Source organism: Dipodomys merriami, unplaced genomic scaffold (genome assembly GCF_024711535.1).
Source record: "Dipodomys merriami isolate MVZ:Mamm:240054 unplaced genomic scaffold, mDipMer1.0.p SCAF_15, whole genome shotgun sequence".
Lineage (NCBI taxonomy): Eukaryota > Metazoa > Chordata > Mammalia > Rodentia > Heteromyidae > Dipodomys > Dipodomys merriami.
Window position 1 is genome coordinate 11,474,755 of NW_027202826.1, and position 18,254 is coordinate 11,493,008.

Genomic DNA, 18,254 nt, shown 5'->3' on the forward strand with positions numbered 1-18,254 from the left:
TTTTCACTCAAGGCTAGTACTCTGCCACTTTGAGCCATAGCCCCACTTCCAGTTTTCTGGTGGTTAAATGGAGATAAGTCTCATGGACATTTTGGCCCATTCTGGCTTCAAACCATGATCATCAGATCTGAATAGCTAGAATTATAGGCATGAGCAACTGGCACCCAGCAGATTTGTATTTTTTTAAAAAATAACCATTTGCAAATGGTAACTTCAAGGTCCAAAGCCTGGTGATTTAGAAGGTGGGGGATAGCAGGTTCATTTTCACATTTCAAAGCAATGTTGGATCATAGTTAAAAGCATGGGCCAGCCAGATGCTGGTGATTCACACCTGTAATGTGAAGCTAGCTCTAACAGGACAGTCTATGAGACTCTTTATCTCCAATAACTACCAAAAAAAAGCCGGAAGTGGAGCTGATTCTCAAATGGTAGAGTTCTAACTTTGAGCAAAAAGAAGCTCAGGGACAACACCAGGTCCTCAGTTAAAGCCCTAGAACCACCACCACAAAAAAAAAAAGCAACAACAACATGAAACATAGCCAGAGCTCTAGATCATCATTTACTCCTTCCATACTGCATTTCCCTCATGTACAATGAAGGTGATAATGCTATACCCACCTTGCAGGCTTTGGCTGAGTAAATGAGCTACTGGGGAAGCAGTAAGTACAAAAGAAAAACAATGACAAAACTGTTACCATGACATCAGAGAAGAGAGATACGAAATAGAGGGTCTGGGGAGGTCGGGGCTATAGCTCTATCGGAATCAGCCCTGAAGCTTGAGTAGGAGGTTTTCCCTGTGGAGGTTGATCCGAAGGTAGCCTGGTATTCTCTATAGCTTTACAGCAGGAAGCCAGGTCTTGAGTGTGGATGTTGGAGTGGCATTGGAGCTTCAGCAGGTAGAGAGTACAGGTACAGTAAGGAACAATCAAGCCCAATATGAAGTGGAGCTTCCTTTTCTAGACTGAAATCATGTCTCTGTGTTTGGGATGGGAGGAAAAGAATGAAGGCAGGAGTTGAGCCTGATCTGCTTTTGCCTTGGGTTTTGGAGACTCGGCCTACCGCCTACAATACAGGAGCAGTCATACGGGGAGATGTTGGAGCCGATAACTCTTAACTCTAAGATATCCTGAGAAACACCGCTGATGCTATGTTGGCACTCTTGCCACTGTGTGTGTGTGTGTGTGTGTGTGTGTGTGTGTGTGTGTCTGTGTCTGTGTCTGTGTCTGTGTCTGTGTCTGTGTCTGTGTGTCTGTGTGTCTGTGTCTGTGTGTCTGTGTCTGTGTGTGTGTCTGTGTGTTCCCATCACAAGCTGTGTCCCAGCCCCAAAGTCTGCCCTGGCTCTCTGGGCCAGACTTAACCTCTTTATCTGTGCTTTTCCTCATGACAGTTTTCTTAATATGTTAAAGACATGTTCTTCTTACGTGTCTTCATTACTAGATTCTGACTGTCGAGCATGGGTATTGCCATTTATCCCTAACTTTGGCAGTCAGTCAGTCCTCTTGCAGCGGGTCTTTGAGCCTGTTGTCATAGCCATTGACACTGAATGATGGCAGTGGGCTAGTAGGAAGAATGCCAGCCTGAGAAGTTCAGGGTATGCAGACTGGACTTGTAGTAGCCAGCTAAGTCAGCCAAGGTGATCTCTCCTAATACAGTGTTGTGAGCTGCCCTTTTCATTTCTTTGCTGTTTTCTGTGACTCTCACCCTTCTGTAGAACTGTTCTCAAGGTCCCACAAGTGTACTTTCCACTTCTTTGTTACTTTGGAGAAAATTATTCTCAGTAAACACATTCCCAAGTGCAGTACTCAGTGTTTGCTTAGGGCCTAACTTTGCAGCTTAGAAAACTCTAAATCCGTAGTACACAGTACTCTAGATTGTCAAGAAAGATTGAAGCCCAGGTTTGAAAACCATACCTAAAAATTTAACCTTAGCTCTGACCTATTTTCCTAAGAAAATAATTCATGATTATTACAGAAACATAAAAAAGAAAAAAATCCATTCAAAACAAAGTACTTCTAAAATTTGTGTACTTTCATAAATAACTCTGTTACGATACCCTGTTAAGGTGAGGAAATACAATTAAAAGAACCAACTACGAAAGCTTTTATGGTACACTGCTGGATTGCTTTCCAGGAGTTTGTACGAATAGTGGCTTTGTTCTTAGCATCTCTAGTTTGCAAAACCTTTGTAAGGGAGATGAGGGCTCTTTGAATTGAACTGGTGCTCATGCATGTTAATAAGCACATGCTGCACTACTGAGCTGCACTCAGAGCTCTTGTTAGCAAAATCTCGGTCTGTGTAATATGTAAGTAATCATGTTTGGTATTTTGGGGGTATCTTTGGGGTTTTTTGTTCTGGTATTCTGCATTGAGCCATGGCCACCTTCAGCCCTGAACAATTGTTTTGGTTGTCATTTCAATTTGCATTTTATGTAGAGAAAAAGCACTTTGCTTTATTCTGTTTTTTATAAAATTCTGAAAGTAAAATTTTAAATTTAATCCATACAAAATTCTGTCTGGGCCAGGGTGATAGGGGCTACAAAATTCTACCAGTGAAAAGAATGTGTATAAAATAAGTAAATGTCTAGCCAGAAGCAGACACTACTACAATATCCTGCTCCTCTAGCCTAGTATTTGTAAAAATAAACATGCACTATAAACATGTTAGGTATCCTAAATCCAAAATGGAAAGATGAGATTCAAGTTAGCCTATTAATTTTTTGTTGTTGTTGGTGGTGGTGGTCGTGGGACTTGAACTCTGGCCTTGGGAGCTGTCCCTGAGCTCTTCAGCTCAAGGTGAGCACTCTGCCACTTGAACCACAGCGCCACTTCCAGTTTTCTGGTGGTTTATTGGAGATGAGTCTCACGGATTTTCCTGCCTAGGCTGGCTTTGAACCACAATCCTTCGGAGTAGATAGGATTACAAACATGAGCCACCTGCGCTCAGCTTAATTTCTCTCTCTCTCTTTTTTTTTTTAGTTGTATTGTTCACTTTTATCAGTGTCTGGTGAGCTCCATTGTTACACTTCTCACCCTTTTCCCATTGAGTTCTGTGCCCTCCCCTCTACCCTACTGAAGGGTGTGTATGTGTGTTTTGTTTTATTTTCCTTTCCTGTTTTGTGAATCATTATTTCATATTCTTTGCTTACTTTTCTATTGAATGTTAATAGGTTTTTTATTATTAAAACAGTATATTAAGGTACTGTATCAAATATTGTGTATCAGATTTTTTTTTTCCTTTTCCCTTGTCTATTTTTACCTCTCTACCACAGATTTAAGAATTACTTTATACAGCTGATCTGTGTTTTCTCTGTTTTGCTTTTATTAACACCCAGAATCTTCTTTTTTTTTGGTGGTGGGGGGGGTCCGGTCATGGGGCCTGAACTCTGGGCCTGGGCGCTGTCCCTGAGCTCTTCAGCTCAATGCTAGCGCTCTACCACTGGAGCCACAGCGCCACTTCCAGCTTTTTTTTATTTTTGCTTATGTGGTGCTGAGGAATCGAACCCAGGGCTTCATGCATGTAAGGCAAGCACTTTACCACTGAGCCACCTTCCCAGCCCATCACCCAGAATCTTTTTTCACTCCTGATATCCATCAATTGTCACCTTTATCAGGAAGATCAGAGAATTTAATTAGTTCACATGGTTCAGTGATGATGAGAAAGATAGCTAAGACTATTATAAACTGCTCGCTAGGTGCCAAGTAATTTAACTCTTTTGAAGAATTTAGTAAACTGAGGCAGAGAAGCTAAGAGACCTGCTCAAATTGACATAGCATACAGCATTTGAGAACTGGCCTGGTGACAGGGATCTTAATTGTGGCTGTCTGGCTCTTTCTCGTCCTGGTGAGACTACCAGAAGGCATAGTCAGCTCCTGCCTTTCTCCTCTGCGCATTTCTAAGCAGGTTTGTTAGTCTGGATCTCCAGTGTGCTTTCCCCTCTGTTCTGTCCACAGTAGACACTGAGGACTGTTCTCACTCAGGGAGATGCCTTTCTCACTACCTACTGTTTTGAATAGCACTCACCTAAAAAAAAAAAAAGGCTATGCATTTTCTGTCTTCTTTTTTTTAATTAATTAATTTTTTTATTGTGAGAATACCGTACAGAGGAGTTACAATTACATAGGCAAGATAATGAGTACATTTCTTCTTATCAAGCATTGTTGCCTCCTCTTTGTTTCCCCTTCCCATCCCTTCCCATACTTCTCCTCCTCCCCCCACCTTTTATTTTCATGTCAATAACCCTTGTGTTGTCCCCTGGTGGGTGGCTCATAGACTTCACTACTTGGTCATTCCATTCAGGCCTCTCCTTCCTTGTTTATTCTTAGAGAATTCTGTGAGGTTCCCGAGCTCCACATCCTTCCTCTCAGTCATCCTAAGACATTTACTCTCTCACTTGTACAGGGGAACAGTTCCAACCAGATCAACTGGGGAAAGGCAATCAAGTGTCAGTGACTACTGACCAGCTCCTCCTTTCTCTGACCCCATATAGAAAGCAGTTCTCTGCTGGTGCCAGGCCCTAAAGCGATGGCAAGGCTCAAGTACTTATGCTGACAAGCCTTTGATGGCTCTGGAGTAGTGAACAAGGTGTGGGGGAGAGGAGAAGTAATAAGCCTACAAAGGAACAGAACACAGAGTACATAAAGAACAATCTGTGATTAAACAGTGTATGTCTGATTTTTGACAATTGAATCATGTGTGTTTATTGTCAGGCTTGCAACAATTAGCCAGAAATCCTGTAGGATTAGACGAAAGTTCTATAGGTTTTGTATATTTGATTTGTCAGGTTTTTAAACACTTTTAGAATCAGGATGAAAGTTAAGATTCTGTGTATTGGAGAGGAGAATTGAAGGAGTATAAAAGAGAAAAGCAAAACCTCATAACTTCAAGGTGGCTCAGTGGTAGAGTGCTTGCCTGAGGCCCTGGGTTCAATTCCTCAGCACCACATAAGCAAAAAGAAAAAGGCCAGAAGTGGCGCTGGGGCTCAAGTGGTAGAGTGCTAGCCTTGAGCTAAAGAGCTTAGGGACAGCGCCCAGGCCCAGAGTTCAGGCCCCACGACCAGACCCAAAACAAAAACAAAAAAAACCCAAGAAAACCATAATTTCAGGTACAGTTAACATTTCATTGTGTTTCTAGGATTTGTTTATGTGGAAGCATATTACTGTAGTAGATGTGGGAGAATTCTGATATCCCAGACTTAGGACATGTAGGGAATTTAGAAACTTTTTCCCATTTACTGTGTTATCTGCTATAACTTCATGGATTTCTACTCTGGAATAAACTTCTAAACATGAAGGCGAAATGAGCCAATCTTTGCTTTCATGCAGTGTGACCCCTTAAGATCATTAGGAAGAGATTTGTGGCCTTGAATGTGCCTCTGTCCCTATGGGGGGTGCTCACCTTTGAAGGGGAGGCCCTGTTCCTCTGGGGTCTCTGTCCCTCTGCAGTTCCCTCCTGATAGATCTTAACACACTTGAGATATTTTTTGAAAAGTCGTTTGTCTCAGTCAGTGAGATAGTGCATGTATAAAAAGTAGAGAGGAAGTGTGCTGTGTCTCAAGTGGTAGCCTTGAGCTGAAGAGCTGAGGGGCAGCGCCCAGGTCCAGAGTTCAAGACCCACAACCAACAAAATAAATAAATAAAAAGTAGAGAATCCTGCTGTTCTTGAACCTATTAATAGGATATTCCTGTATGATTTATCTGTAACTTGCATTCATGCATACATGTATACATTGGTGTGTGTGTGTATGTGCACACGCATGCATGCATTGGCTGACAAATTGTTTTCAGAGGCACATTTAAAAGCCATGCATATATTCTTCTTGCTTTATTTACCCAAGAAGTTTTCAATAGTTTGGAGCATTCTGTGGAGATCTGGCTGTTCTTCTAAATTTCATCTGTAAACAAATGAAAACAGAAATGCACAGCTTGCTCCTCAGTTGAGTTTTAATCTGATTTTGCTTCAGTAGTAATTCATGCCAGTTGCACATACCAAATTAACAGGTGGCGGCTGGAGGATGTATTGCTGCTGAAGCCAACAGCCAGACAGCCCCAAATTGCTAGCAGATGTTTCTCCTCCTTAGCCCCTTAGGAATTTTATAGGCAACAATTCTTCTTTTCTTCTCTTTCTGACGAGTGCAATGGAAGGAGGGAAATGAAAACAAACTGGAGACTGAGAAACACACGTCTCAGTTTTCACCTGGTCTGGGACTTTCTACATGCACGTGGAGCTGGTCTCCAGAAGTTAGGACAGAAACAAGCTCAGGTTTAGCTTCATGTTTAATCATGTTTAGTCAGCTTAAACCACTAAACATTTTGTCTTTCTACTTTAGCAAGAAGATTCTTACAGGAAAAAGAAACTTCAGGAGAAAAGAGAAGGAAATGTACAAAATCTAAACTGGAGTAAGAGCCGAACATGTAGAAAAAACAAGAAAAAGGGCATTGCTCAGGCCTCAAGGTACAGTCCTTTTGCCATATTGATCTAATATTTCATTCATAATTTTGCACTTTGCCATTTTTTTCTCATATGTTGTTACAGATACTTTAAAAGTGATCAGTTTTTGTAGTTCATCCTTTATAAGATGCTTAAAGCCATAGGACGTTTTAGGGAAAGCCTAAGCTATAGCTCTGTGCCATGTCCTTGTTCTTCCTGTCAGGGCAGATGCACTTACAGAGCAGGAACAGGTGTTAGGGAAAGCCTGAGCACAGGCACCCTCCCACTGGGCCACTTAGAACTTCAATAATTAGATAGAATAGTCCTGACTTCCATAGTCCTTGCTTTAGACTATAGATAGAGAGCTCTTTGGCTGTGGGAAGAAAGGCACCCAGATAGTCCACTACTTATGACAGAATAGAATACATAGTAATGAGAGCAGAGCCAGAGTGTGGAGCCCAGATAGCTTGGCACTGTGCCTTGGAAATCCTGTTTCTTGTGTATAAAATGAAGGTACTCGACAGTGCATGGAAGTCCTATGTTCAGAAAAATCCCCTAAATTGAACCTGATGAAAAATTTCTCAGCTTGAGGTTTTTTTCTACCAGGTCCACAGTATGTATGTAACTCCAGGTTTCCCCCCTTCCCCATGGTGTGGCCTCTGAGTTCTGATTTCCTTTAACTTCCTGGAATACTACACTCACATGTGTAAGGGTCCCCAGAGGCATGTACTCCTGCCTTGTCTCACTGATTCATATTCCATTTCTGGTGATCTCATGGGAAAGAAGTGTGTGCATAAAGACAAAATAGGTAAGTGATTTTTTTTTTTTAATGAACTCTTCAGGCCTACCGAACAGAGTGAGCTAAAACTTTTATGCAATGACTTTGGGAGATCGGAGCTGAGTGGCGACATGGATGTAAGAAGCTGGTGTATACAGGAAAACGCAGGAGAGGTTTGTAAGGTCGATACAGAAGTGGCAAACAGCTCATCAGTGCAGAGAGAGTCAGGTATGTAACAACTTAGGCTGAGCAAGGTACTGCCCTGGAGATGTTTCCTCCAGGAAATCTCCACTGTATGAGACAGGCCAGGTCCATTGTCACTTTATAGGCAGTCTAGCTAATGAGAGGCCAGAGTGGAAAGCCATTGAGGTGAGAGAGACTAGAAAGTGAAGGTCCTTTTGAGCCTGGGAAGGCCTCTAGAGTTGCCCCCCTCCTGGCCATTCCTAGTTGTCATAAACATTGCTAAAGAAACAGAGTGGCTGGCTGTAGACAGTGGTGGAAAATGGAGTAGCCAGGTGAGAATGCCACCCCTCTCTTAAGTGTGATATTTTCCGCAGAGCCAGGCCCTGTCTAGCCTAGAACTGCTGAGGCAGTGCCTGGGAATGGAAAGTAAGGGGGCTCCAGTGCTGTGCCAGAGTAGATGAAGTGGTGGAGCCAGAGGACCCCTGAAGTTGGCAGCATGGTGGGGCTTGGGTTGGTGGGGATAATAATCCAGCCCACCCCACTCTCCCAGACACAAGTCCCACTGGGGTACATACTAGTCAGTGGAAGTGTAGCTGGTCTCTTTTTGTCTTTCATTCTCATAACACATGTGTGCTCCTTTTCACTTTTTAGTCGGTCCTAGGGCTTGAACTCTCAAGGACTTGGACTGGTGGTTGTCTCCGAGCTACTAGTGCTCTACCACTTGAGCTACAGCTCCACTTGCAGCTTTCTGGTGGTTAATTGGAGATAGGAATCCCAAGGACTTTACTGCCCAGGCTGGCTTCGAGCTGTGATTCTCAGATCTCAGCCTCCTGAGTAGCTAGGATTAAAGGCATGAGTACCTAGTTCCTTTTCAGTCTTAATTGGAGCTGCTTCCCACCTATATATCAGTAATGTTTTGAAATTCCTAGCTTACATCTTAATGAGAGAGGGAGAAAATTACCTATTACATCCATTTTACTAGAATAGTTTTCTCAATAGAGAAGACTTTTGCTTGCTGTTTTTTGTAGTGCTGAGGATCAAACCCCTTATGTGCATGCTAAAAAAGCACTCTACCACTGAGCTTTGTCCCCAGCCTCTAGAATTATTTTTAGATGAAGACTGTGCTTGGGTTTGATTGTAACTCAAAATGAATTATATTGCCCATCCACACACGTAACAGGCTTGGCCTGCGGTTTCTCCAGGTGCTGTGTTAGCTTCAGTAAGCCTCCTCATTCTTAGTACCTAAGCAGAGTTGGCCAGTCCTGAAACTGACTGGCCTTCCTGCCTACTTCACCTCTCTTTTTGTTAGAAGTGGCACTAGATGATGAAATTGTCTTTGTGAAATTCAGCATTTCCCTTACCTCCTCCAGAGGGTTACTACCAGAAGCCAGAGAAGAAGCCTTCGGATAAGTTTTGCTTGGACTCCAGTTCTGAGAGTGGCAGCTCCTCAGGCAGTGTGCGTGCCAGCCGGGGTAGCTGGGGCAGCTGGAGCAGCAGTGGCAGCTCAGAGGGTGACAGGAAACCTGCCATGGATGTGCAGCACTTCCTGCCATCTGGTGAGTCCCATGTGGCCTCCCTGTTGTCTCCTCCCACTCCCCCCTCATGTGCCCAGCATGCCCAGTGTGAGGTCCAGCTCTGTCCAGCTTTGAGGTTTTAATTTGCTTTGGACTCCTTCCCTTTGCTCTCCTCCTTCCTCCTTTCTCTTTAATCACTAGCACTGTTATTACTGTTTAGTGTCTATCTCTGACACACTTAACAGCTGAACATTTGTTCAGTCTTTTTTTAGTGTGGTAAAATAAGCCATAAAAAGATAGCTCCACCCCCAAGAAACAAGCCAATGCTGACTTCTTTGGGACAGCATATATTGTGCTGGGGAAGCAAAGGGTAGGAAAAGAGCAGCCACTTGGTTTTGTGTTTCATGATGGAGAAGTTTCTTTGTTCAGACATCTTTGCTTTTCATAGCCAGCAGACCTCACAGCTCCATCTCCCACCAAGGGAAGTATAATGAGTACAATCCCAATTTTACACATATATGCGTATGTACACAAAAACAATATTATAAGAAATATATACCTGAATGTTCATAATGGTAATGTAATTGTAGGTGATTTGTACTCCTTTCAACTTGTATTTCCTTTTATATATTTTATAATGGTCATATTTTATAAACTCAAGGGAGTAAACACTAAAATTGTATAGCTAAATTTCTTTTTTCAGGAAAAAAAATCTATTGAAAGATAATATGGATGTTTCTTACTTTTCTCCATCATGTGTAAGGTATTAATCCATCTAAATATTTAATTTTATTAATTTTTCAATGAAAGGATAAATTATAAAAGACCTTTGCAACTTAAATGAATTATGAATATTGCTATAAAGTGAAAAATCATTCATTAGGGATTAATAATACTAACAAGATATGCATTTTAATACAGATAATACACAGTTAATTATACTTCTTTTTTTAAAATATAAACAATTGCATTTTATTATTATTATTTTTTGTTGGTCGTGGGGCTTGAACTCTGGGCTTGGACACCATCCCTCAGCTCTTCAGCTCAAGGCAAGCACTCTACCACTTGAGCCACAACGCCACTTCTTTAATTATACTTCTTAAAACTTATGGTATCTGTTTTTTTTAATGCAGGGGACAGTTTTTCCTCAAGTGACTTTCCTTCTGAGGCTCCCATCTCCTTGAAACTTTCGCATCACATCTGCAACCCCACGTAAGTGTTCTGGGGTTTCCAGTATCTTATGCATGCTCTGGGGTTCCCTTCTCCCATGTGCAGTGGTTCCTCGCTGTTCACAGGGCATGAGTTACAGGATCTTCCCCCATATAAACACACACATTCACACATGCACAGACATGAAACTCTGCACATGTTCAAGTCCCTTACAGAAAATGGTATAGTATTTGGATAAAACATATATACTTATGGGCTGGGAAGGTAGGGGGAAGGTGGCTCAGTGGTAGAGTGCTTGCCTTGCATGCATGAGGCCCTGGGTTTGATTCCTCAGCACCACATAAACAGAAAAGGCCGGAAGTGGCACTGTGGCTCAAGTGGTAGAGCGTTAACCTTGAGCTGAAGAGCTGAGGGTCAGCGCCCAGGCCCAGAGTTCAGGCCTCATGACCGGACCCTCCCCCCCCCAAAAAAAACAAACAAACAAACATATGCTTATCTTCTTGTATTCTTTATCATCTCTAGATTGTATGGCATGTCCAATGCAATATAAATGCTGGTGTGATCGTCACTGTATTTTTCCAAAAATCTGTACACTTTCAATACACATTCACTTGTCAAATAGTCATCAGCCAGAAGTACAGGTGTTTTTTTCCCAAATGTTTGGGGACTGCTGGGTTGAATTAAAGGATGCCAAAGCTGTGGTACAGAGGGCAGCCAGCTGTTCCTATAGTGAGATGAAGTCAGGGTTAGCAAGGAGGGAGTACACTGCGGTGACAAATGTACTTGGCTTTCTTGGGTACCTTGCTTAGTGTATAAGAAGCTATAACTAGGAGGGTGAGTTGGTGAAGAAGGAAACCCAGCCTTGTTACAGGTAGAAAGTAAACTAATGTTTAAGAATTGCTGCAAACTTTATAGACCATGATAATGACCATTTGCCTTGTGAAGGTTCAAATGTGTTTGTGACTTTAACTAAGTACCACTATCCCTCGAGACTTGAAATTTATGTAATCACTTAATCTCAATTTAAAAAAATTATTTAAAAAAAAGAATTGCTGCAACTTGGTGGTAGACATTTTGGAAATTGCAGTTTGGTTAAATTATTATTGTTCAAGCAAGACTTTATTGGATCCTGGGAGTTTAATGTCCCTCAAATGTTTTCTGGCTGTGTACCTTTATGTCTGTGTAGATTACAGTGCAATATCTGTACTTCTTGTGCAGAAAAGTCAGCAGTTCCTCTGTACTCACTTTCCCCACAGAGATGTGAGTAATCTCCTGCCGTATGTAGACCCTTCCTGTCCCAGCCTCCCTGCCGAGTCTTCAGGTGTTGAAGAAGATAAAGGTGAGGCCTGTCAAAGCTGATAACCAGCCAGGTGTTCTGTTCTGTCCCCTGGGTGGAGCTTATCTCGAAGTTGTAAGTGTAGGTTGAAGGCACTTGCCCTGTGGACAGGCATCATCAGGCATCTGACTTTGGTATCTGCCAACCACTCTGTATGGATATGCAGCACTTTTGTGGTAGCCCAGGCAGAGGTCACTGATCCTACAGTCCCAGTTATTGGAGACTCTCACTGCACTTCTTCATTTCCCTAGTTGGGGAGAAGACAAAAAACAGAAACATGATGCCTGTGGGCCAGGCATGAGACCCAGGTAGAGAGAAAGTCGGGGGGGGGGGGGTGAGGTTTCTACATCCTTACCTGCTGCCACATTCCCTCCCAGGCCCACTTTCTCCTCCAGCTCACCTTGCCTTGGAAGCCTGCTTATCTTGTTTTAGCAATCTGGTATTCATCCTCAGTCTGCACAGTGCAAGAGCTCCAGACCTGCAGATTGGGGAGTGAGGATGGTGACTTTCGTGCATGAAAATAAGAATGGTCAGAAAGAATCCCCACTCCTTCCTGGGCTTTTCAATGGAAAATTAAGTCCATTCTTCCTTCATTTTGCCCCCTCTTTTCTCCTATTCTTCTACCTCCGCTCCCCTCTCCTTCCCCCCCCCCCCCGCCCCCTTGTTCTCTCTCTCATCTTTTAAATAGTCTGAGACTTCATTCCTGCCCAGTCAACATCAGGAATCATAGCAGGATATGCGTGATTTGTACTCTCTGTGGCATTAGTACACATACTTGCTTCAGCTCATATAAATTAATGGTGAATGAGGGGTCAGGTGGATTGCAAGTTCTAGGTCAGAAGTGGACACCATGGCTCATACCTGTAATCCCAGCTACTAAGTAGATGGAGATTGGGAGGGTTGCAGTTCAAGGCCAGCCAGGCAATGAGGAAGTGAGACCTCCACTCAACAAAAAAAAAACCCTGAGTGTAATGGTATTTGATTGTTGTCCTAGCTATGAGAAGCATAAATAGGAGTATCCTGGTCCAAACTAACCTGGACAAATACACAAAGTACTTGATCTCAGAAATAACGAAAGCAAGTTAAATGGGATGAACATGTGGCTCAAGTGGTAGAGTAGCTGCCTCGCAAACGTGAAGGTATGAATTTAAACCCAGTACCATGACAAAGGAAGGCTGTTATTCCCACTGAATAGGATACTTTTTTTCACAGAAAGCATCAGATTCTCTGTGTTGTCCCTTAGATATTTCTTAGACTTGTGTGTTTCAGGTGCCTTTGTTTGCTCCTCATTAATAGTCTGAAGCTATTATTTGATTGCCTATTACATTCCTTGGAGTAGGTCCTGAGGTCATTGAAGCAGATTGTGTCTACATGGGGCCTACTGTCTACAGAGCAGATAGCCTCCCTCACACCCAGGCTCATTCTCCTCCTGCTAAAACATCCTATTCATGGTTAAGCATTTTTTGAGCTCCTTGCTCTGTGCTGCAAAGCCACACTCAGGGTCTTACCTGGTGCTCTCCTGCCCCTCTGTCCTAGAGAAAAGGTGACCCTGTATTTTGACCACTCACTTTGCATGGGCTTACTTACTGCATCTGCTGCCCTCCTGGCCCACAGGTCAGTGCCTTCTGCCTCCAGTGACATTGATCTTGCTTCCTGGCTTACAGCATTAGACCTTCAGAAAGCTCCACATCCCACCATTCTTTGCTTTCATAAGGATGGGAATTGTTGATGCAGCTCTTCTTTCCAGGGACTGGTTCAAAGTCCTCACCCTCCCCTCTCCTTGTGCTTCCGGTAGGACTCAGGCACACCTACTTCAGGGCCTTTGCCAAATTGTTGCCACTGCCTGGCCTGTGTTTCTCAGAGCCACGTGGCTCACTTCCTGTCCATAGTTGAATATTTGATGGCATGCTCCTTCAGTGAGGTCTGACCACCATAGTCAAAATTGCACTGTTCATTTTCTGCTATACTTTTTTCCTTTGTATCTGTTTCCTTGAATGTACTTGTTCACTGCTGCATCTCTAGGATCTTAATGAGGCCTTGCACAAAGCAGCCTCTCAAATATCTACTTAACTTAGTTCTCGTCCAGGCAAGGAGACAATCACACATCATCTGAAGCAAAGATAAGCAGCATGCCATCTTTCAGAGTTGCGTCTGACTCCTAAAAGGAGTCAGGAAAGGCCACAGTAGTCAGTGTGTGTGGGTGACAGACAATAGGAGATAAATTGAGCTAGGCATTATTGGAAGGGCTACTGGAGACACTGGGTATTGAATGAAGGAAGTAGACTGAGAGGCCTTGCTTCCTTCTTCAGGTCTTTACTCACCTGGAGACCTATGGCCCCCTGAGCCAGTGTGTCTGTCTAACAGCTTCAGCTGCCCTGTGGATAACATGTCTGGTGTGATGCAGGAGCCAGTCCATAACAGGTAGGACCTTGCTGCTCTGACGCAGGCCTTGCTTGACCTAATGGCTTAGAACTGAGATTTGTTAGATGTTCTTACAAATAGTAGAATTAGAACATCTCTTCTGTCTCTTAGAGATAGATTGTAATGTTTTAGGAAGTAACCAACCAGTAGGCACTGAAAGAAACATGCAATAAAAACTGGGGACCCTTGTCAGCAAACTTGAAAAACAGTCAACTCCTGATTTCTGCTCTATAGCAGCAAAGATTTCCATTGTCCCATGACATCACTCCTGAACACATTGACAAGTTTAAAAGATCAGACCGCTTAAGCATCAACAAAGTTACACAATGACAGTATCTTAAGTTTTCCTTTGGTATTAATCATTCAGTTAGGGAACCTGGAAGAAATGTTGATACCTTTGTTTAATCACAGGATCCACTGAAAGATGTTTTTGGTTCAGCTCAACAGTATTTATTGTCTGATTTCTGTAATGAGAGCCCAGTTGGCAATGGTGATCAGTGTGTCATGACTAGTAGTCTTCATAGTGGTGACTTCCTAAGCTGAATATTGGTGTGACAGATAGACATTTTATTAACAGAACCAACATGGCAAAGTCCTTCAGGTGTATGCTTCATTAGTATTCTGGTTCCTCCACAGTGCTAATACAGCTGTGGCCTTGGGTTCTGTGTCTAGCTAAACTTAACAATGGTCATAAAGGAGGGGTGTGCCTGGTCTAAGCCATCCATCCAACAGATGGATGTTACAGATAGTTACGAACATATAGGGATGGCCTTCGATTCCATGGCTTGAGAAAATAACATCTTTCATTTTCCTAAATTGGGGGATTTACAATGATTAGGATGTTGAGCAATAAAATCATATTCTTTATTTACTTGATCTCTTGGCATCCCATTTCTGAAACTAGACCTCTTGTTTTTTATAGCAGTTTCATTGACTGGAATGCAACTTGCGAAGGCCAGTTTCCCAATGTGTACTGCCCGTTGGAACTGAATGATTACAATGCCTTTCCAGAAGGTAAAAGTGGTTTGAGCAATCCCAGTGCTATCCTTTTATTCTCTCACAAAGCTGTGAAGAATGTGCCTTTTAATAGCAAGCAGTCTCAAAGAATGGTCTTACAGTGGTTGTCAGTGATTTCATGTGGATCCAATTGTGCATGCCTGCCATGTGCAATTCTGTATGGCCCTCAGAAAGCCTTCTACATATAACCCTAGTCCATTGAAACCTTGCACTGAGGTAGAACCATGTCATTTGTATATCTGTGGACCATTGAGAGTCTGGGACACTAGTTGTTTGCCGTGTTTTTCCATAGCCCCATATGAAATTGATGTGTTTGCCTGCTTGTTCTTTAGAGCATGTCTTGATTCTTGGGCTAGATGAGCAGTGCTTGGAGAAGGAAGGATAGAAGTCTGGACAGGAAATGGAAGTTAGAAATTCTTGGTCTCAAGCATGTGCTGTGATAAATAAAAATTTCCTTGGTCATCTGGAAAGTGTTCCTGTTATAGATTACAGTATGCTCATGATTTCTCATACTAGTGCTGCCTTTCCTGTAAGCCATGTTCAGATGTTCTTACTTTGATTCTACTACCTGCACTGCTGTCTGCTAACCACAAGGGGGGATGCTTTAGTAGCGTTCCTTCCTAGGATTATTGGTCAATATTATCTAGTGATATATAGATTTCTAATTGATTTATTGGGCTATAGTGCTTCATGTGCCAGGTGCTAAGCTTGCATGACAGGCAATTAAAAAATGAAGGAGGTATATAACTCAACAATATACTTGCCTAGAACATGTGAGACCCTGGATTTCATCCCCAGCACACACACATACATACCCCTAAAAAGAATGTATATGAATCCTGACACTGTCAATGGTAGTGTTTTAAGTACACTTTGTATAAGAAAGATTCCTTTCAGATAATCACAGACACACAAACCCTGAGGCAGACTCCTCACGAGAGGTCACAGGTGGGATCTCATGGGCAGGCTTGCCCTTCAGCTTGGGATGACTGTTCCACAATTATGTCTGTTTCTTACTTGCCAATATAGTAAGGCTTGGAACGTTTTTTCTCTTGAGAGTAAGAATTTAGCTCTCTCCATGAAAATGTTCACTGTGCCACTGTTTCCCATCCCTCATAGAAAACATGAATTACACCAATGGCTTCCCTTGTCCTGCAGAAGCTCAAACTGACTTTATCGACCACAACTCTCACTCTACCTGGAACACCCCACCCAACATGCCCACTGCATGGGGACATGCCAGCTTCGTCAACTCTCAGGTAGGTGTTGCTCATCCTTTGCTGTGGACCACTTCCAGTTAATTAATCCCTCCTGAATCTGGGCCTCAGTAGCTAGCCGTCCTCCCTAGGCTGGAGTTACACTGTGGAGACTGGGAAACACCAACACTTTGGCAGCCGTGAATGAAAATGTCCCAAACTACATCAAGCAGAGATTGTTTATGAATAAAATAGAAATTGGACCAGCAAAGGCTGCAACATAGCTGTCTTTATGTGGCCTTACTCACTTTTCAGCTGTGATAAGAGATGAAGTGAAAGACACAAGAAGGTCTGTTAGGGGACAGTGACTAGGTTCTATAACACATTAACTCCACACATTTTTTTTTTTGAGAGGTCAAATTGGGAGTCTTTATTGAAGAGCTGGCAACTAAAGATGGACTCCTGTCTCTAAGATCTGCAGATCTGAACAAAGTCCCACACCTAGCTATTAAAGACAAAATCCACATGCTCGGGCTAGAGGCACTCAAGCCTTAACAAATATAGACCACATTTCCACTCTTACTTTTTTCCCATCTAATGGTACAAATTTATTTGTGATCAAAGGAAAGACTCATATCCAAATGCCTTTCATTAAAGAAAAATGTATAAAGAGCCAGGAGTGGTGGGTCATGCTGTGATACTAAGATTTGAATGGAGAGTCTTAGCTTGATAGGCAGATGCTCTACTGCTTAGGCCATGCCCCAACCCTGTTGGTCTTATTTTTGAGATAAGCTCTCATTTTTGCCTGGCTTCTCTGGACCACCATAATCCTGCTATTTATGCTTCCTGTGTAGCTGGGTTGGCAGGCCACCCACATTTTTACTTGGTTGAGTTGAGATCTAGCAAACTTTGTGGCTGGCCTTGAACTGTAATCCTCCCAACCTTCACCTCCCAAGCTAGAATCACCATCATATGCCACTACAGCTGGTTCTTCACTTTTTTTTTGGTTGGTCATGGGGCTTGAACTCTGGGCCTGGGCACTGTCCCTCAGCTCTTCAGCTCAAGGCGAGTGTCTACCACTTGAGCTACAGCACCACTTCTGGTTTTCTAGTGGTTTATTGGAGATAAGAGTTTCACGGACTTTCCTGCCCGGGCTGGCTTTGAACCATGATCCTCAGATCTCAGCCTCCTGAGTAGCTAGCAGGTGTGAGCCACCGGTGCCCGGCTCACATTTTTTTTTTTTTTTTTTTTTGGTTGGTCGTGGGGCCTGAACTCTGGGCCTGAGCGCTGTCCCCCAGCTCTTCAGCTCACAGCTCTTCAGCTCAAGGCTAGCACTCTACCACTTGAGCCACAGCACCACTTCCACCTTTTTCTGCTTATGTGGTGCTGAGGAATCTAACCCAGGAACTCATGAATGCAAGGCAAGCACTCTACCACTGAGCCACCTTCCCAGCCCCTCACATTTTTTTTTTAATCAAGGCATTTGGCTGCAAGTTTTCCCTAACTTGGATGGGTACCATGCAACTGTCCACTGGTAAGTATTCAGGCTCAGCTATCTAAAACTTCTGGTGTTTTTAATTGTGTGCCTCTTTTTCCCTATTTGCCTTCAGCCCTACCTCACCAGTACCCGAAGCTTGTCTCCGATGTCTGGACTTTTTGGTTCCATCTGGGCCCCACAAAGTGATGTGTATGAAAATTGCTGCCCCATTAGTTCCACCACGGAACATTCAACCCACATGGAAAACCAGGCTGTCATGTGTAAGGAGTACTACCCAGGGTTTAACCCATTTCGTGCCTACATGAACCTGGACATATGGACTTCCACAGCAAATCGCAACGCGAACTTCCCACTGTCCAGAGACTCCAGCTACTGTGGGAATGTGTGAAGAGAATTGGATTTTTAAACAATGTGAATAAAGAGGCTTGTGTTTTGATTAAGAGTGTAAACTGGTTGTTAAGATAGATTACGACATTGGCAGATATTTTGGCACTTTTATATGAAAATAAATTTTTTAATGAAATCTGGGTGCTCTGTTTTTTTAACCTTCCATTGATAAACCAGTGGCAGACTCAGCATCCATCTGTCGTAATTTCCATAATTGAAGAAACGTGTCAGGCATGCCCAGTGTTTGAAACGAGAGCCAGCAGGGAGAAGGTAAGTCTTGGAGGGGAGTTGCTGGTAGACCCCTCCCTGAGCATCAGCACCACTGTGG

General features: G+C 43.0%; 1 protein-coding gene across 2 annotated transcripts in view; it reads left to right on the plus strand.

Moving 5' to 3' along the window:
- Positions 1–17,975, plus strand: part of Tmem131l (transmembrane 131 like) — a 126,128-nt gene extending 108,153 nt beyond the window's left edge. Inside the window, exons 27-35 of one of the 2 annotated variants that reach the window (XM_070022245.1) lie at positions 6,326–6,450; positions 7,269–7,432; positions 8,758–8,943; positions 10,035–10,113; positions 11,328–11,410; positions 13,717–13,828; positions 14,751–14,842; positions 15,965–16,104; positions 17,652–17,975. In XM_070022245.1, coding sequence (XP_069878346.1) covers positions 6,326–6,450; positions 7,269–7,432; positions 8,758–8,943; positions 10,035–10,113; positions 11,328–11,410; positions 13,717–13,828; positions 14,751–14,842; positions 15,965–16,104; positions 17,652–17,927 — 1,257 coding nt within the window. In that variant the 3' untranslated portion in view covers positions 17,928–17,975. The remainder of the gene's footprint in view (positions 1–6,325; positions 6,451–7,268; positions 7,433–8,757; positions 8,944–10,034; positions 10,114–11,327; positions 11,411–13,716; positions 13,829–14,750; positions 14,843–15,964; positions 16,105–17,651) is intronic. The other variant, XM_070022246.1, reaches the window with a different exon arrangement.
- The last annotated feature ends 279 nt before the right edge of the window (positions 17,976–18,254 follow it).